This window comes from Hippichthys cyanospilos, chromosome 7, assembly GCF_059441005.1.
Source record: "Hippichthys cyanospilos isolate Australia breed blue-spotted pipefish chromosome 7, RoL_Hcya_1.0, whole genome shotgun sequence".
In the NCBI taxonomy this organism is placed as follows: domain Eukaryota; kingdom Metazoa; phylum Chordata; class Actinopteri; order Syngnathiformes; family Syngnathidae; genus Hippichthys; species Hippichthys cyanospilos.
In genome coordinates, this window is record NC_142375.1 from 12,287,792 (window position 1) to 12,307,805 (window position 20,014).

At 40.9% G+C, this 20,014-nt stretch overlaps 1 protein-coding gene across 1 annotated transcript; it reads left to right on the forward strand.

Annotated features, from left to right (window-relative positions):
- Positions 1–1,005: 1,005 nt before the first annotated feature.
- On the forward strand, positions 1,006–19,332 carry ptpn9b (protein tyrosine phosphatase non-receptor type 9b). The gene is made up of 13 exons (XM_088420381.1): positions 1,006–1,058; positions 5,541–5,684; positions 5,822–5,911; positions 6,064–6,188; positions 6,287–6,392; positions 10,396–10,506; positions 12,331–13,223; positions 14,945–15,041; positions 15,151–15,220; positions 15,330–15,408; positions 15,554–15,704; positions 16,627–16,834; positions 17,190–19,332. The coding sequence occupies exons 1-13, from the start codon at positions 1,026–1,028 to the stop codon at positions 17,411–17,413; spliced, it is 2,331 nt and encodes a 776-aa protein (XP_088276507.1). The 5' UTR covers positions 1,006–1,025; the 3' UTR covers positions 17,414–19,332.
- Positions 19,333–20,014: the final 682 nt, after the last annotated feature.

Sequence of the window (20,014 nt, forward strand, 5' to 3'; positions counted from 1 at the left end):
GACACAAATAGAATCCCACAGATTTTGACATGCGTTCATTCATTTGACTTAAATGATTTTGATTTAAATAATTAGCTACAATGCTAACATTTTGTCACTTTTAAAAATGCCTTGTGAAGTCATATATTGAATGTAAGAGTACTGTACTGTGACATTCTATCATGAATCTTTCCTCAAACTAGCTGGAATGGAAATGAAAATTAATTAAATAAATGATCTGCTGCTAGTTCAACAAAAAGAGGACAGTCAGGCAGAGACACAAGAGGATGGTTTTGTTGTGTATGGTGATCTCCAAAGCTGAAAGAGAATCAAGCTGACACTAAAAAAAAGTAAATAAATCAATGAAGTAAATCATAAAACATAAACAAAAAATCATTATAATTTGTAATTGTGGCAGATAATTGGCTGTTTTTTCGATTAGTATAAACTCATTTATTAATTATCACTCATCACATAATTTGGTGATTGATTAAGCGTAAATGTTAAGTAAAATAATGTTTTTTTGTTTTTTGTGTTTTTAAGAACAATAATGTTAGCGAGAAGCAATTTTACTTATACAGTACAGTACTGGCTTTAAAACGCTGCCATATTTTGACCATTATTTTCTAAAATTGTTTGTATTCACAAGTTAATTTATATATATAAAAAAAGAAAAAGAAAATTTACATATGAATGTGTGACAACAGGCTGAGAAGCTTGTACCTTGAGAATAGTAAATCTGGCGATTTTATTTTTTAAATGGTTTCAAACTTGAAAGGTTTATTAACAACAGTATTCTGTATAGTGTTTCTAATTCACAAGACATTTTGTTTTCACTTTACAGGACTTCAAAGGTGGGTGTGAGAAGCACCATGAGTAATTTCGCTTGGGTCTAGTTCACCCAAATGACGAGCTACGCCCCTATGAAAGCAAAGCACGTGCTGAAGAGGCAGCCGGAGGGCGGGGCTCTTCAATGTAGCCGGTGGGCATAGGCCTCGATGTCCTGTCCCGCCCCCTACCCGTTGCGACGTTGCTGAGGCTTCAAGATGGCGGAAGCCCTGACATCTCAGGAGCACCTGGTAAGCGTCTTTTGACACTTTTCTTCAGTCTTTACCCAATGTGTACCGTCCAACTCACTAAAGTTCATTATACCAACAACTGACGAGTCGTGGTCACATTCTAAAACGCCAAATGTATTGGAAAACGATAAGATACCGTTGCCTTATCGCACCTCCCTAAGGGCGACTGACTCCAGTCCTATGTGCCTGACAGCGGTTAGCATTAGCTAGCATAGCAACGTGTGCTAACCCAAACTGGACGTGGTATTACCGCGAATTCGTTTTTTATTCGTCATTTTCTACTAAGTCTTACTAGTGTCACTCATGTGTAGTGTAGATATGCATTTTAAAATAGTTTTGTTGAACGTAATATACAGTGTGAATGCGTCTACGGTTAGCATCAAGCTACCACATGCACCCCACCCCCTCCTCCCGCAAATGCTAACAGCTATACTGTTAAACAGCAACGGAACTCTTTCACTCTGGTTTTTCTGACGATTTAATTTTGTGGACCCTCGCACAGCAATGTTCTTTTTGAAATGCCGTCATACAGATCAACGCCACAGGTGTTGTTGTTTTTGCCTTGTAACAAGTTTTTCACTCAGAGCAAGGAAAACGTTCAACATCTCAGTTGATTTTGTTTAAATGCGCAAGTGAAATAATAAGAGTGGCGTTTGTGGTCATCAGTGTGCAAGATGTTCACATAGTACAGAGGTGAGAGAATGAGCTATTAGCGTTTCCCTTCCAGGGGTGAATTAAGCCGTTTGGCATGGGTAGGAAGGATTTCCTGAGTGTGTCAGTGGAGCAGGGCAGTGACGGCAACCTGTCACTAATGCTTTTTCTCTGCCCGGAGATGGGGCTGTGCTGTAAATGCATAGTAATACAGTATTACACACAAAATATAATGTAGTACAGATTATGTATTTAGCAGTTTTCCTGCACTGTGCAAGCACAAGGCGAATGTGTGCATGCAGTAAAGTGACTGGTAATGAGGCAAATTGTGCGTGAGGGATTTGTTAAGAATCTGGATGGCCTGTAGGTAGAAGCTGTTTGCCAGCTTGGCAGTCCTGAACCTCAGGCTCCTGTAGCATCTGCCTGATGGCAGCAGTTTGTGTTGTGAGTGAGTATTGTCCCTGATGAGGTTGTGTGGCCCCCGCAGAACCCTGGTGTGGTAAATGTCCTGCATTGAGGTTGAGGCTGCTCCACAGATGTGCTGTGAGTTCTTGATCACACGCTGGAGAGCCTTCCTGTCTTGTGCTGTACAGTTGTCGTACCAGACTGTGATGGAGGTAGAGAGGACACTTTGGATTGTACTTCTGTAGAAGTTGTTGAGAATCCTTGCTGGCATGCCAAATTTCTTCGGTCTCCTCTGAAATTACAATCTCTGTTGGGACTTTTTGATGATATGTCGAGTGTTGCAGGACCAGGTGAGATCCTCGCTGATGTAGATACCGCGGAATTTGAAGGCTTTCACCCTCTCCACCTCTGTCCCATTGATGAGTAGTGGTGGGTTGTGCAGCTCCATCTTCCACCTTGGGTCAATGATCAGTTCTTTGGTCTTATCTGTGTTGAGGTGGAGATTTTTGCTGCGACACCAGGCCACAAGGTCTGCCAACTCTTTCCTACATGCTGTCTCAACCCCACCAGTGATCAGCCCGATGACTGTAGTGTCATCTGCATACTTAATTATGCTGGTGATGTTTGGGAGTTCATGATGAGCTGTAGAATGTTCAACCTCTTCCTTTCTGTTGTCAGTTACTGTAATTCCCCATATTATATATATATATATATATATATATATATATATATATATATATATATAATTTTTTTTTTTAATTCAACACCATTCAAGGAAGTGTGATCTGTCAGTCACATTAAGTGACTTTTGATGTATAGATTTGCATTTTTATATCAGTTGTGTTCTTACATGTAATAATTACCGAACTGAGACAAAGAGAGTGGATGTCAGGTGGCCATTAACAAAGGGCCTGTTGCAGCTAACAGCAGCTCATGTTAGCAGAGGTTTTTACGGCTTTATTTTCAATAAAAGAAGCAGGCAGACTCACCTTGTGTCCGAGTCCATCCTTGTTCACACACGGAATATTACTAAAACAAAGAGGATTATGTAAAAGTTATATCTCCAGCTGATTCAATGAAGAGTGCACCAGTTAGAGTACACTGAAAGGTCTTCCATTTGACTCCTTTATTAACTGCGGTCTTTTGTTATATACACACACAATCATAACCTTGGTGAAACACGGATGCTGCTCAACTTTTGGTAAAATGAACTCGAACCACATCGTGAGGAAAAGGAACAGCTTTGAGTGCTATCAACATAACACTGATGAGGTGTTCGCTGACCGCTCACAATATGGGAAACACGCTTTACTTAATGCACACACAAAAAAAAAAAAATAACTTACAGATATGAACACAAGAAAGGATGGCTAGTTTACAAAAGATTAGATTTATTCTGTTAGAGTTTTTACATTGTTGCCAAAGTGTTGGTGTGTCATACACAGTAATGTAGAAAATAACAGTATTTGACCCAAAAATTAAGTCTTGTGTCTTATGCACAGATGTGTCGTACATTTGGGGAAATTACGGTACGTGTCCACGGTAGAGGCCTTTTATCCAGTCAAGAAGCATTCTGTTTTCGCCCTGTCTAAGTTGTCGTGCCATGACGTCACCACACAGCCCTTTGTGGAGAGTCAAGCCTGCATGGCAGGATGCACAAAAACAAAACATGGATTAAGTTCAACTGCCCCTTCCTCATTGAAAGCAGTCTTGTCACGTTTTGCAAACTTGGTGACACACAAAGGTCGCTACTGTAAATACAACGTTACAAATGGAGTTTGACCATCATGAATCTGCTCGTTGTGTCAGCACTTAAAGTGGATTTTCCTTATCACGCGTCCCAATCATGTTGAAGACGTGACAAATATTTCTGCTACGGTGGCTGTCATTGTAGATCAACGACGACGCCACAATTATCGACACTCGCTTGTGCTCGCATGTTAATCAAACGAGCTAACCAAGAACAAATATTCATACAGAACAGAAAGCAAATAGTCCGTAATCAACACAACAAAAAAAAGTCAGCATGTCCACCAAATCAAATGCAACAAAACAAGATAAAATTCAAAACGATGTGCAGTATATGCAAACCCCAAATTAAATCAAGCACACATACTTCTCACATACATTTAAATGAATGAAATTGCGAAGCAGGAAATGGACAGTAGCGGCTTTAATGTGAATGGCTACTGCAGTCAAGGAGGACTAGTGTAATAGACAATGAGAGGCGGCTCATTAGCCGACCATGCAGGAGGGAAAAGAATTTACCGGTTTTGGCAGATTGGGAAGGTTTTGAACAACTTTGAATTTCAAAATCACCATGTACCGCCAATTCGGTATTCGGCCCATGCCTAAACCTTCATGTTTACCGGTGTAAGTTAGCCTGGAAGGCTAGTTGGCATTCAAGACAAGGCAATGCATATATGGCTTTCACTACTTTTTGGCTATAGCTCTTGCATGGCTACCCATTTAGATGCTGCTATGGTCGGGACAATACTTGCGTGAGACTCCACAGTCAGAGAAGTGAAAGGGTGCATTGGACATAATGACAGCGTTTATCAGCGGTTAGATTTATAAAAGGGCCAATCCTGATCTGCACCAATACGGTGAATATCGGCCCCGTTAATCGGCCCTACCGATAATCATTCTGTCCCTAATTGATTGACAGTTAATAATTGATTGACAGTTAAATGCAAGAAGTTGGCTTTTGTAGCTGAGTAAAAAAAAAAAAATCCATAATGAGATTAATGCTTGTTACTTCTCTGAAATTTGTGAAGGGTAAGGTCTTGTGTTGTTGTTTGTCATTTTCTTCCTTGTGCTGGTTATAAATTGTGAGTACAAATGCATCTCAGTTGACTGATAAACAAGCAAACTGTTGTGGCTGCTTGTTTTCCACTATGTCATCTTCCAGGGGGCGTATGCTGTCTGCCATCATTTGAATCTGACTTAATTATCGCATGAAAATGTATTATCGCTTCTTTAAAGGGACAATGTGTAAGACTTGGACAGTTTTTCATTGCGGACAGCTTTAGGTGCTGCATTTACCATGGTTCATAGCTATAACAGACATGGCAGCCACTGGAGGAGTCCGCCCCATATCATTTAATGATAACTAGACCTCCAATTATATTTAAAACATACTGTCGTTCGTTAAGAACACGTTTATTTGCACGTTTTTTTTTAAATTTATAGTCATTTAATTTATTAAAATGGTCTAAATCTTACACATTGTCCCTTTAAGGAAAAAGTTGAAGGGTCTGGTATATCAAATATTTTGATCCTTGTTGCTTTCTGTCTGTTCAGACAAGTTTCTACATTATACTTTTTCTAAATTCTACACTTTGTTTTACTTCATTCTACATACGCACATGCACGTGCACACACTGGACATTGTCTTTTCCATGCCTCACTATGTGTATGTTCCAGGCTGTGGAGGAGTTCCTGAGTGAGGTGCGTCGCAGGGAGCAGCCTCAGTATGCTGGGCTTGTCTCCGAACCCACAGCTGTTAAGTTTCTTATGGCACGCAAGTTTGACGTGTCCAGAGCCGTCGACCTCCTCCAAGCGTACAAGGTACAGTTGGGCCCAGATTAGTAACACTGATGAATGCCTTTTTCAACTTTCAATGAGATACCACATAGCCTCTTGAATGTTTACTGGTGTTATGTCAACTAATGAAATTATGCTTCTATCAAAAACGGAAACATCAGAACACAAGAATCAAAGAGGGGATCATCAATATAAATCCTGACGAGGAGCCACTCCGTTCTGAGCTGCTCAGTGGCAAATTTACTGTCCTGGTGAGTGGTAGAAATTCTGTACCACAAAGAAGTTCAATGTCAAAAACGCTTTGTTTGATAGCTAAAAGATTTGTTTAGCTCTCATTGTATAACAATATTTGTTTAAATGCTTCCTTGTCTTTTGACTTGGATTTACGTCATATTCCCTCCAGCCTGGACGTGACGCAAATGGTGCTGCGCTCGCACTCTTCACAGCTCGCCTTCATCGGCCAGACGTGACCACTCACAAAGCTGTACTGCAGGCCATCATTTATCAGCTGGACAAAGCCATAGACAGGTGACACACACCCAACCACTGAAGTCCCCCTATTATTTACTGTTAGTGCACAATTAAGAACCTGTTGTAGATATCTATGGTTTTTTGTTTCTCCCTAGTGTTCAAACCCAGAGAGACGGACTTATATTTATTTATGACATGACCGACTCCAGTTATGGGAATTTTGACTATGATCTCTGTGTCAAGATCCTCAATTTGCTCAAGGTAAATGCAGTGCCCTTATTTTTATATATTGGCACCCCTAGTCAAGATATGCTAAAAGCCTTAAAATAAATTTCATTTTTATTGCAGAAACATGCTCTCATACTGAAAATTGTAGAAATGGTTCACCAGACACAGAATCAAGCTCCTTCCATGGCCATCTCAGTCCCCAGACCGCAACCCTATTGCAAACCTGTGGAGTGAGCTAAAGAGGAGAGTGCAGTGGAGAGGACCAAGGTCACTGGCTGATTTACAGAGATTGTGCAAGGTGGTCAAAGATCCCTCTTTCTATATTCCCCCCATCTTGTGAAACCTAGGCAGGGGTGCACATGATTTTTTTTCGTGGGTTACTCACATGAGCACCAGAGCGGAGTATTTGGTACTCACCCCTTCTTTCATTAAAGAGTCTTCCTCTGTTATTCTCCATGTCGCTCCCACATTAAGCGCACTCTCTATGTGAACACACCAATGTTGCGTTATTCAAACCTGAATAACTATGGTTCATAAGTCCATCGGTAATGGTTTGCGTGGCTTGTTCGGGACCCGGTTTAATTTGTCCAAGGAAGTCAGAGGTAAATTATCCTTCACTGTAGAGTGATAACATAAACAATCTCAGTCACACCCTCACGAGAATAATACGCACCCCCCAACAGCCAGTCCAAGGTGCTTCAGCAAACAATTATCCTCAAAATAGGAAGACAGCAGATGTGCTGCTTAGGTTTATGAAAGGCTAGGAAGAAAACTATACCCATGGATTTAGCATACTTTGTTAACATCTCTGCTGCGCTGCGTCGTGCGTGTTAATGAATGAGTGGTTCCACATCTTGCGTACCTGCAGCACTCTGTCGTGGATGGGCTGTTGCGCCGTGGTCCACCAACTTTACGCAAGACTCGCTAGAGCCGCTCTGCCACCATGGGCCACAGTCAATTCCGCAGCTCAGAAAGCACCAAACAGGAAAAAGAACGCCATCTTTATCTGAATTTACAAAGAAAAAGCACTCAAAATGGACAATATCGTCTTTTCCTTTGCTGATTGATTGGATAAACCCAGAGGTGATTGGTTCTCCTTCTATGTCCTAAAGACAAAAAGAGCAAACACTTCCCTCCTGTCAATTGGCACTGTAACATGTACAAACATATATTACAGTTTGAGTCACGATTCTATCAATTAACTGAAAAGTTAAAATGAATACTGTATGCACGCACCTGTTGTAAATGAAGCATGCCATGAAGAGTTATCCGCGCAAACTTTCCAGAAATGGAGCTTGGCCCGTACGAGTTGGTAGCCCCGCACAATAAAGTTTGAAAACTAAACAGAAACTTTACATATATTTAAGGAAAGCATGGATAAACAAATTAATTTTACTCAACAAAAGCAGAATTAGCATTTTTGTATAGACAATCACAACTTATTTAGGTTGAATTCCGATGTCACTATTACCACAGCATGTTTTGCTGGCTATCTCGCCCTCGTCCTTCAACAATCACTTTAGCTTGTTGGTCTATGACTTGTGGGCCCAGGTCAGCTTCTTGGACTTGTAAAAGTTCCTGTCTCTTGCTGTCTCCTTTCTGCCCTCCTCGACCCTGCTCTTCTTCCTGCTGGCCGGCTGCTCCAAGGCCTTGTTCTTCCTCGCTTCTGAAGTCACGTCCTTGGAGAAGTAAGCACCAAAACAGTTGAAGAGGGACCTGCTGTTGTGAAGCAAGATAGTGTTGGCCAGCCTGTGCCCCTCCTGGCACCTGTATGCCTGCAAGGTCGGGTCTGAGGCCCACAAATTCCAGCAGGTGCCTGAACCTGTTCCTGTGGCGCATGGCAAAGGAGAGGAACCGCACCCTGCACTCCTTCTTGTCCTCCCTGCTCATCAGAGAGTCTCCCGTTGACCTCCCGAAGGGGGCCATGGGGAGAGATGGCCTCTTCAAGACCACCCAGTCCATCCCCAGATCGCCCCTGTCAACCAGCTCGACCAGGGCGTTGAACATCACAGAGGGCGGGTCACTCCTCTCGAGCTCCATAGCAATCTCCATCTTCTTTTGCTGGGTAAGCTCCTGCTTGCAGCACTCAGCCACAGAGAAGTTGGCCTGGACCTTCCTGGTCAGGTTGCCGGCATAGTTGCTGATTGCACAAGGAGCAACTCGTCCTTTGACGGGTCCAGCTGGTCGTCGGCCGGCTCCCTGGCAAGCTCGGCCAAGATCACATCATTGTCCTCCTCCTCAACCGGCTGATTTTTGTCCCCCTCTTCTTCTTTTCCTTGCCGGCCCAAACTTCAAACGTGTTATTAAAAAATAATAATAATAATAACTGAACAAAAATGCTGTTGATTCAATTCAATTTAATGAACTAGTGTGGTTAGGTACCTTGCAAATCTCGCCAATCCTAGAGGAGCTTGATGTTGGCCTCTGACTGCTCATCAAAACGGCCTGCCTGGTCCTCAATACCCCCTTCCCTGTCCTCGTCACCTCCTGCCCTTGGCCTCATCATGCTCTGCTTCTTGATGGAAGAGGGCGCCAGCACTTGCTGGGTCAACTTGTAGCCGGCCTAGACCGACTTGTAGTTCTTCCAACTGGCCAGTGCCTTCAGGCTCAAGAATTGGGCCGTCCTCATCCTCTCCGGCTCCGATTTAATAAAGTTTAGAGGAAGGGAGTTACTACCTTTGACAATATTTAGCTTTATCTCCTTTTTTCTCAAATTTCCAGCCAACACTGCCTAAAAAACATGTTTCCGTTGGAGAAAGATAGGTGTTTTTATTTTTGTCTTTCTTATAAAACAAAATAATTTTTAGATTGAAATGTAACATAAAATAAAACATGTAAAAGCCAAACTTTCTTTATAAGGACGCAGAAATATATAAATTACTAGATGTTTGCCCAAAAACAGGCAATTGGTCTAAAATTACCTTATTTGAATGTAAAGTTACACATTTGTGTGGATACAAATGCCAAAATGGCGGCCAGCACAAAACAAAGAGATACTTAAGTTGAAAATTCCTGGAAATAAATGCGTAAATCACAAAAAAACAAAAAACAGGCATTTACTTATTTTGTAAATAATTCGACCTAAAGTTACGCTATTTTGGCATTTTTTGCACTTTTTCAAAGTGCTATTTTAGATATTAATTACCTTAAATCCTTGACCGAATTCATCTAGAAACTCCTGTTTGCTTCTATGCACTAAAATTTGATGACTTTGTCCTGTTTCCACTGAAATTCGGCGTGAGAACGCAGCGTGTGTTAGGGTTGTTGTCACAGTGAAAGCCGCTCACGCTCTGCCCCCACTTTGCCTCTGAGTCGGCCCCCTACGGGAAGCCGTTGCATAATGTATGCAAGAGTTGTTCTGTCAATTAATACTGAATTTTGTGAAAAGACTTTATGTGAGGTGTTGGATTTTCCTCTTTTTTTTATTTTATTTTATTTATGTTTTTTTTTTTTTTTTTTTCAAATTTTGGTCCAATGTAATGAAAGTAACAGAAACTACAACACATCTTAACCAGGGGTGCCAATAATTATGGAGTCTACTGTATCATGTGGTTTTGCAGTTTGCCCAAGATCAGTGATTCCCAACTGCTTTGCTGCGACACATTAATGTGCCATCATAGATCTTTAGGTAGGGTGCAGGAAATGATCAAATTTCAATTTATTGGTCTAAAAAATAAGATCATAATATGTGTCTTCTAAAGAAATAAACATTTTAACATGCCTGGATCTCACAGATGATACATTATGTAATTTTTCGTGAATCATGACAAGATCTTCATTTCAGATCTTCCATTTCAATACACACATATATGCTGTGTGTGTGTGTATGTGTGTGTGTATATATATATATATATATATATATATATATATATATATATATATATATATATACACACACACACACATACACACTTTTTGTGTGTTGTTGCGGGGGATTTAATTTTTTTATGGAAGATTTGCTCAATAAAAGTTGGGAAACACTGGTCTTTTCTGAAGAAAGCTTGCTCATTGGCCACCTTTTGTTTGCTTCCACTAGGGGGCCTTTCCTGCTCGTTTGAAATGTGTTTTCATCGTGTCCTCCCCTCTATGGTTTCGAGCACCTTTTGCAGTTCTGCGCCTCTTTGTTCGTGAGAAACTGAGAGAACGGGTACGTCTGTGTTCATCAAAAGTTAACCTTTTGAAGAGCTCATATGTTGCTTTGAATTTTTTGTCCACCCTGCCACAGTACCATTCAAGTTTGAAAACATCTTCCAATTTAGTGTTTTTTGCCCCTCTTTAAATATTTAATGAATTGTGGATCAATACATTAGCCATCTTTTATAAAGAAATATTGATGGAAATGTTTGGGTGACAAAATGTTAATCAAAACAATGTTTTATAATTTAGATTCATGAAAGAAAACAACTTTTTGCCCAGATAGTTGCATTGTACATTTTGGTATTTTCCCTAGATCAGGGGTCACCAACGTGGTATCGGCGAGGATCAAATTAGCCCGCAGGCCTGTTCTGCAAATAGCTCACAAGTGATAGAACAGTGATTTTCTAGGAATGTTACAAACAGCTATACATATATTACATGTACAACACATATGTAACTTGATTTACATATTTGCTACAGCTCTTCCTTAATTATCATGAGAAATCACAAGCATCTTCAGTGTCTTTACGTAAACTGGTGCCCTTCGTATTAGTCGTTACCAAAGAAGTAGCTCTCACTTTCAAAAGGTTGGTGACCCCTGCCCTCGGTAATAGCATTGTATATCTTGGTAGTTTCCCTATCCGCATTATGATGATGCTTTCTGGCCTGGAATGACTCAGTTCACTGTGCCTCGTAAAGAGGTCATGGTGTAAATTTCTTGTCCTTTTTATGTACTGTTTTCATATTTTTTTATGTATATAGTTTTGCCTTCTCACATGCTTTAAATATTTAAACTCATCAATACTCTTTGTGAACATCTTTGAACATGTGAAGTCAGGTTTATTTGTAGAGCTCTTAATCCCTACAGGGTCTCTAAGGGATTCACGTTTTTAAAATAATCACAGAAAGTGCCACAAATTCACGATGGAATCCTCTGAACAAAGCTCCCAGAAGAGCGAGGAAGAACTCAAAACCTGGGGAAAAATAAGAAGCACTGAGAAGGAACCGCAGCTGGAAGGATCCCCCTTTCAGGCTCAAAGGGCTGCAATAGATGCCGAGTGCTAACCTTACGTATTGTGCTATTTTGAGAAGTGTTAATTTTGAAAATGACATGATGTTGGGAGACGCCTTCGGGTAAGGTCCTCCTCACATTCAGGCCTGTTTGGTCCATCTCCACAGAAGATGCTTTTACGCGAGTGCCTGGAGAAAACCACGTGGGCTCAGGGAGAACATGCAAACTCTACAAAGGAAGGCTGGAGTGAGGTGGATTTGAACTCGGGTCCCTGAATCCTCAGGCGAACATGCTAACCAGTCCTCCACAGAGCCGCTGACAGAACTATAATAATTACAAAAAAAAAAAGTATCAATTACTACTCTATACAATAAAATATTGACGACTAGCTGTGGCGACCTCGGATGCAACAATCCGAACGTTACAGCAATTGTATTGAAAATTACTTAAAAAAAAGTACTCTGGGATCTAGCTAGATTTGTTGTGACTTAACGCAGTCCTTCATGTCTTGCATTGTTCTTCTCAAAGTATATTCAGGTGTTCATTTTCCCTTGATTGGACATGATTGTCTGTTCCTTTACCAGCAGTCAATCGGTATTCATTAGTTTATATTCATATTGACATTTTCTTACTACATATTTACCAATATATATGTACAACATAAACAAAAAACTAAGACCTGTAAAAACACATTGCTGTGTACAGTACTTCAGGAAAAGTGAAAAGACAAGGGAACTATGTTGTGGATGTTCAACTGCACGAAAGTTGTGCTTCACCGTAAGGGTCAATTAAAACGTATTTCCAATCTTTTCAATCTGCCAGGTGTGTACAGTGAAGGCTCACAAGCTGGCCAGTCACATCCCAGTCTCCTCCCTCCCTGAGCACCTTGGCGGGACATCCCAATATAGCCATGTGGCCTGGATCCAGTCCTGCGTCAACGCAAATACTGTGGAGGGTGACACCCAAATGCATGACCCACACGACTGCGTGGGAAGCCTGCTGCGCTCTTACAGTTTTGAGTGTGGGGACCCGAGCATTGGCACTACACTGACCCACAGCCATTTAGGTACCCAGTTGGACTCAGAGCTATCTGCGGCTAACTGTAATTTCTGTGACGATAGCAATGCGAACCCACACAACCACTGTGGTATGGATGAGGGCAGGACTCTGGGCCATCCTCAACTGAGCTCGCATTCTGCTGCAAACAGACTACAGGGGAACCACCAACTCTGGAACGGGTCAGCTGGGAGTGGAAACAACATGGCCGTCAGTGACTTGAACCCCAATTCCAACATGAATGGTCGTGGACATCAAGTTCCCCCCCAGTCGGACACACCCCCTGACACGCCGCAATCTCACAAAGGTGCAGGAGACCAAGTGGATAGCAGAACAGACTCTGAGTATGGACCTCCGAGTGAGCATATCAAGAAAGTGGATGAGGAGTGTGAGGAAGAAGACGGAGTGCCACCGTTGCCGGAGAAATCTTTGCCTCGACCACCCCACCAGCCAGCCTACCAGACGTCGCCCTTATCCTCATCGTGGGGTCCAGATGATGAGGACTGCTGCATGGAGGAGTCTGTTCACATGCCGGAACAGGGTGGTATGACGATGAACGAGCTTGTGGATCATGTGAAGAGGAACAAGAAGAAAGGGATCTATCAGGAATATGAGGAGATTCGCAAGGAGCCACCAGCAGGCACCTTTGACTACTCCAAGTAAGATATTGTTCGACGACACTTATTTTGTCACAAGTTTCCGATTATACATTGCTTTTTTCTTTGGCTTAAAGCCACCATTGGTACAGTGTTCCCCCATTATATGTGGAGTATAGAGCCTGAGCCTAGCATCAAATAGCAAAACTCTAGGAGCAGTTTATGCCAACTCCAATAGGTTTCCTTTTACATGGTCAACTTTCATTTTATAGATTAGATTATGATTTGACTAAACTTGAACATCCATCATTGGCTTCACCCTTAGCATAAAAACAGCAAATGTGAAGTTTTCAGCCAATAATGGAGGATTCGTTCCTCAAAAAAATTAATTCAAAATACTCCAGTGAGTTCCTGTCAAGATGGTCCATGTAAAGAAAAGAATATCCAAAGTATTTTTTTTCCCTTAGCTTTTTCCTATTATTGCTTCATTCACTTGTATCCATAGGGCCGAATCCACAAAGAATGAACTGCATTTGCTGCAAACACTTTTTATTGCACGTCATTTGCACAAGCAGTTTGCTTAACACTCCTATTCACAAAGTATGTTGGACTAATGGCAGACCAGCGCAAACATGCTTTCAAAGTTTGGCAGTTCACTGCAGATTGCATGCGTTTATCTCCTGTAGTACGGCATTTAAAGGCATGCGATTTTAAAGCTCGGATATAGTGGTGGGAAAGCAATGAGCCAGTATATCATGGTAGAACATTGTACTGGAAAATATCGTGTCTTTCTGGGACTTCTCAACATTACATTCTAAGCTCTTTCGCAATACTATGTGGTGTAGTCACCATAGATGACTTGTGTTTTACTTCACCTTCACTCATGCTGACAAACATGGCCTTTTCTCAACCCGGCTAGCCTTTGATATTTTGGACAACCCTTCCATTGACAAATAATCACTCCAGGGCATCCTTTGTTTCTCTCACCCTTAGTCAGCTGGGCTAAGTTCTTACTCTCTCTTGTGATCCTGAACAGTACAGGCAGTATAGAAAATGTATTAATGAATTTAATAATCAACACTGCACTCTTTGAATACATTTTTCAAGGTGACGTTGGCAGTAAGCATCTACACAGACGTTTGTCAACGTGCAGTAATGATGCAATGTAGCTGGACATTAACGAAATATTAATCAACTATATTCAATATATATATTGAAGGGATAGCTTTCTTATTTTCATCTGTAAAACCTTCATATTTTGTGTGTGAAATATGAAATATTAAACATGAAATATTAAAAAACACATTGAGAACCACATATTGCCACTTTCTGTCAACTGAAATAGACATCCGTTGTGCTCAGGTAACAACCAATCACAGCTCAGTTTGCGAGTGTCGTTTGACGAAACCCAGACATGATTGTATGTTTACCGAAGACAGGAGTACATATGATGTCAATTTATTTATGAATTGATAAAATATGTTTCTAAAGTTATTAAATGTACGTGAAAAAAATGTAGTTATCAAAGTAACTATATTCACGTTTTACCATTGAAAATTGCTTAATAGGTAAATTATCCTTTTAAGTAATTGATGTATTTATTTGGTACTGTTTGTTTTTGAAAGACATCCCTCTGATGTCAAACCGTATCTTCTGAAAGCCATGGGCCGGCAAATTTAATCCCTACATTTTGTCAGTGTCATCCACGCAGTACCTCTGTTCATCCTCATTAACCTGTGTGTGCATGTAAGCTTACAAATGATGATATTTAACCCCTCCCCCAGGAAGCTCTCTAATCAGCTCAAGAACCGGTACAGCGATGTCCTGTGTTTGGACCAGTCCAGAGTGCGACTCTGCCAGCTCTGTGATGACGAGGACGAGGTAATGTTAAATCTACAGTATTTAAAGCTGACAGGCAGGCGCTTGCCGTTTGTGGGCAAACCTCGCAGAGGGCTGCCGCTTCAAGTTCTTCTCTTTATGTGTCTTGCAGACGTCAGATTACATTAATGCAAGCTTCATGGATGGCTACAAGTGGAGAAAAGCATACATTGCTACTCAGGGTAAGAAGCACATAATCTGACTCTTGGTTATTTTTATTGAGATTCCCTATGCACGGTTTCTACCCCCATCATTATTTCAGAAAAGGCTGATGATATTTGTATTCTTCAGGTCCTTTGCCCAAAACATTCGGGGACTTTTGGCGCATGGTGTGGGAGCAGCTGGTACTTATTATTGTCATGACAACAAGGTGAATTGTTTTTTCATGTGATGGGTACAAAGTTCTATAAAGAAGTGATGCAATATAATTAGTATTACAAAAGTGTGTGAATGGTCGAGTAAAGACATTTCATACACAATTCATGCTCATACATGTACATACTGTCTGCATCAAGAGTGGTGGAGCGAGGGCGTGTAAAGTGCGGCCAGTATTGGCCACTGGAAGAAGGCCGAACAGAGCAACACGGATGTTTCCTGGTCAGGAACACCCACATTCAGGTCTTCCAGGACTTCAAACTCTCACATCTGGAGCTCTATAATACTCAAGTGAGTTGTTACCCACAGCAGTATGTTCAGTCCTACACCTCTTTTGTTAAATGGACCTTTTCCCACATCTAGGAGAAAGGTCAGGTGCCATAATCATTTCCACTATAAATATTAAAAGCTTGCTCGGATGCCATCTAATAGAAAAGTAACTGTAGGGCAAGTTCTGACAAATAGTTCATGACTTACCGAATAAAATTTCGGTAGTATTCCAGGTCACGGATGTCGTGATATACACTAGGGCTGTCAAAGTTATACTGTAGCATTAACTCTAGAGATTAATTAACATTTTATACAGTGTTAACAAATGTACTCAGTTAAATTAGCTTACTGTGGCAGCTGAACTCTGCTAACTGCAACTAAACTGAGAGGAGAGTCACTCAGACAGACTTGAAAAAAAAATGCTCAACAGCTAATTGGAAAAAGTAAAATTTGGCACACTTTGAAAAGTCAAGTCCAAACACCCTATTAATTTTATATCTTTGCCGTACCATTTCAGAGAGAGAGAGGAAAAAAAAAAACATCCAGCTCAAGTTACTGCTACGGGGTCTCAAACGCTGTTGTAGTGTGGTGCAGATAGGCAGCATTAAAGTCGCCAGTAAAACCCTTAAAAAAAATGCTACAAGTGGCAGACATCCTCAATATGACTGATTTCATTTATAGACATACCACTCAAAATAAAAGAGATACCGTTTATTAGTACTTGGTATTCGAACTGCAATGAAACATGGAAGCACTTATACAGTATTATTTCAACAACTCTGTTTAACAATAAACTGTGCCCACTGTCATGAACACACTTTTACATTAATACTGTTCAGATTTGGTACAGCTCTCATATTGGATCTTATTAGTGTATGTACTGTAAATGCTCCTAATGTTGTAGACCGTGATTGTATTATTTTTTTTCTATTTTGTTGTCAAGTCTGGGGAGAGACGGGATGTTTGCCACTACCTCTACGTCAGCTGGCCTGATTTCGGCGTGCCCAAGAGTGCGTCGGCCATGTTGGACTTTCGCGAGCATGTACTTGAGAGACGCCAAGTTGCTGTCCAGAGTTTGGGCTCCACTTGGAAGGGGCCACCAGGGGGCCCTCCTGTGGTTGTACACTGTAGTGCGGGCATCGGCCGAACAGGTGAATGCATGTACAGTATTCTGCTCATGAATCTGTCGTGGTTTTGTTAGGAGTTTAGCTTTTCAACGCATGTAAAAAAATCATTTATTTTGTAATAGAATACAGTACAATATATACTGTGATATGTTAAGCATTGTACAAGTTAAACCCCATGTGGCAGCCACAACTCTAAATTATTTTCACATACTGTATTTATTTTCTTAGACTATTACCAATGATTGTCTGTGTAATTAGACAATGCAAATGTGTTGTGTGTTTTGGTGCAAGATTGATGAGCTAACGGAATGTCTTTTTTTTTCTTTCTGCATCCTACCAACTAACTTCCTTTTTATCCCTGCATGTTTCCTGGCTTAAGGCACCTTCTGCACACTGGATATCTGCCTGTCCCGGCTGGAGGACGTTGGTACAGTAGACATCTATCAGACTGTGCGACGCATGCGTACGCAGAGGGCATTCAGCATCCAAACCTGGGACCAGTACTACTTCTGCTACACCGCAGTCATCGAATATGCCATGCGCCGCGGCAAGCTGAGCCCGGTGCAGTGGTCCGACTCGGACATAGAGACCGACAGCGAGTGAGCGACGCACATTGGCAGGAAGTGGACCTGAGCCGATGTCAGCGTGGAATGTTTGGGAATAGAAAGATGCGGGAGACGTCTCCACTGCCATGACGAAAGAAAGAAGTGGAGTGGACATCTTGGTTTGGCTCTCGATGTAATAGCGCTCCAATCCGTGCCGCCTCCCTGGTGTGAACGAACACGCAGGAAGACCCGAAAGAAGAAAACGTGGCGCGTCCTGCCAATTTCAGAGCAAATAGCAGGGGAGCTCTGTCTGCCCTGCACTTGCCCACTTGACAAGAACCTTGTAGCATTTTTCTATTGACTTGCACATGAGGAATGGCAAACTTGAACCCACCAAAACATTTGATTTTTTTTTCACTCTCAAACCGTTCTATCGTCTTTTTCAAAGGAGCTGCTTTTGAATGAGACAAGTGTGTGACGAATAATTATGTGAGCCATCTCAGATTTTACTTTCATGTTATTTGTCCCATTGTGTTTTTTTTTCCGTTATGCTGCATTTGCTACATGTATTTCATATCATTTGCATATGCAGTCCAACAGTCCAAAGCCAAAGTCATCACCCTGAATGCTTGGATGTACTCCTTATTAAGATGTTATTGATTGAAAATATGTATATTCTTGTAACATACAGCTATGTTTATACATTGTGCATATTAACCTCGTGAGGAGAGGAATGCAAAAATTCTTTGTTTTAATATAATGGTTTTAAAGCTGGTCAGATAAGTCTATGTAGCAAGCCAGGCTATAAGAATAATGAGATTTGTTGATATGTCAAATCTGGCATTTTTACTCCTGTTTGATTGAACTATTTGAAAATAGTTTGACGTTATAAGTACATGTTAAACTGTTTGATCTTCCCTTGTTCTGCAACTCTTTTCAATATTACTACTTACACTTGAGACATGTTCTGCCTCGGATAATTGTGCCTTCAGGTTATCTACCCCCCTCCAACACAAAAAAGTGCAGTGCAGCAAACAATAGTAATAAGGACAGCCATGCTTGTGCACTTGCATAGGACACAACACTTTTTTGCCTTTTTTTTTTTTGCTGCCACTTAGGAGTCATAGGAAAGTCATTAGTGGACATAATTCTGTTTCCTCTTATCGTTTGACCTCAGGGGCAATTTATTTTTTTATTGGGGGGCGGGGTCTTTTAACATCCGTTACTTGCATTTGCATTTTAATTATACACACCTATATCTTTATTTTGTATTTTCACTATTTTATCGTGCTATATTTATGTCTGTAAAAAAAAAAAAAAAAGTTCAATATCATCGAATGTTGGTGTGATACCATAGCAGAATCATGCGATAAGCTGAACAAATCAGATGGGACTTGAACTATATCTATATATTTTTGTTGTAAACAGTGGTGTGTGTACGAGAATACCCTACTATAGTATTTTTAAAACTGACTCATATAATTGCTTTTGGGAGTATTTTTAGAGGAGTGTAAATTGACAGTATATGGCAAGTCTGACCATGGAACAAAAGGTTGTGGTCTCACTGCGTTTTGGAGAAATAATTAGTTTGTTAGCATGAACACATGAGCCTTGAATGTTTTAAGGGGTTGCTATTTCTTTCATGTTTGTGTATTTTGGGCCCTCAACGCCAAAGGCCAAGGCTCACCTTTTGATGTATTCTCCGCATGGACCTCCCAATACAACCTCATATCCACGTATACACGGAGAGAGTCTCAGGAGCTCGTCTTGTGACAAACGTCATGTTAGAGCTAGAACACGCAAGAGTATGCAAGTGTCTGTATTCGCCCATATTTTGGAGTTGTCTTATGAGGAGTGCATAAAAACAAGGTCACGAGTCATCCTTGTTTTACTGTTCCCGTGTATATCTTGTGATTGAATGTTGGCCTTTTTACACCCTGTATGCCTGGCTGGCCCATTAAAGCAATGCTATCACTATCCGGAAAGTGCAAAGTTCTTGTAATGTCTTACTGACCAGGTTAAAAAAATGTTCAAGGACCACAGTTAAAATACTGTTTGAATTTCGTTGACACGAATTTAAAGGCCCGTGTGGCGGCTGCATTTTTCATCGCATTACTGTCACGTACAAAACCAACTCCAATGAAGTTGGGACAGTATGTAAATAGTATACACAGAAACAGAATAGAATAATTTGCACATTCTTTTTCAACCTATTTTAAATTGAATGACAAAATATTTGATGTTCAAAAATCGTAAATATTTTGTAAGTATTAGCACATTTGGAATTTGATCCCTGCAACATGTTCCAAAAAAGCTAGGACAAGTGACAAAAAGCTCCCACAGCTAATTGAGAAGAGGTGGGTGTGATAATTGGGTATGCAGGGACCCTCCCTGAATCTTCCAACATATACTGTAATTGCAAGGAATTTAGGGCTTTCATGAGAGCAGCTTCAAACTCCACTATGCAAAAAAAAATCCTTTTGTCAACAACACCCAAAAACGCCAACAGCATCTGTAGGCTCTAGCTCATCCAAGCATTTTTTTTTTTCCATGGATGCTCATTTCACCAAATTCTGCATGTGTTGCAATAGTGTAGCTTTGTAGCAAAAGTGCGGGTTCTAGACTGGCCTACCAGCAGTCTAGTCTTCCACTGCAAATG

What these genes read in the sequence shown, in the direction of transcription:
- ptpn9b (XM_088420381.1), top strand. Translation starts at nt 1,026, where the DNA reads ATGGCGGAAGCCCTGACATCTCAGGAGCACCTG. An exon ending in CTGGACAAAGCCATAGACAG is followed by an intron (nt 6,189 to 6,286) that starts GTGACACACACC and finishes GTTTCTCCCTAG; the next exon opens with TGTTCAAACCCAGAGAGACG. An exon ending in TGGAGCTCTATAATACTCAA is followed by an intron (nt 15,705 to 16,626) that starts GTGAGTTGTTAC and finishes TTTGTTGTCAAG; the next exon opens with TCTGGGGAGAGACGGGATGT.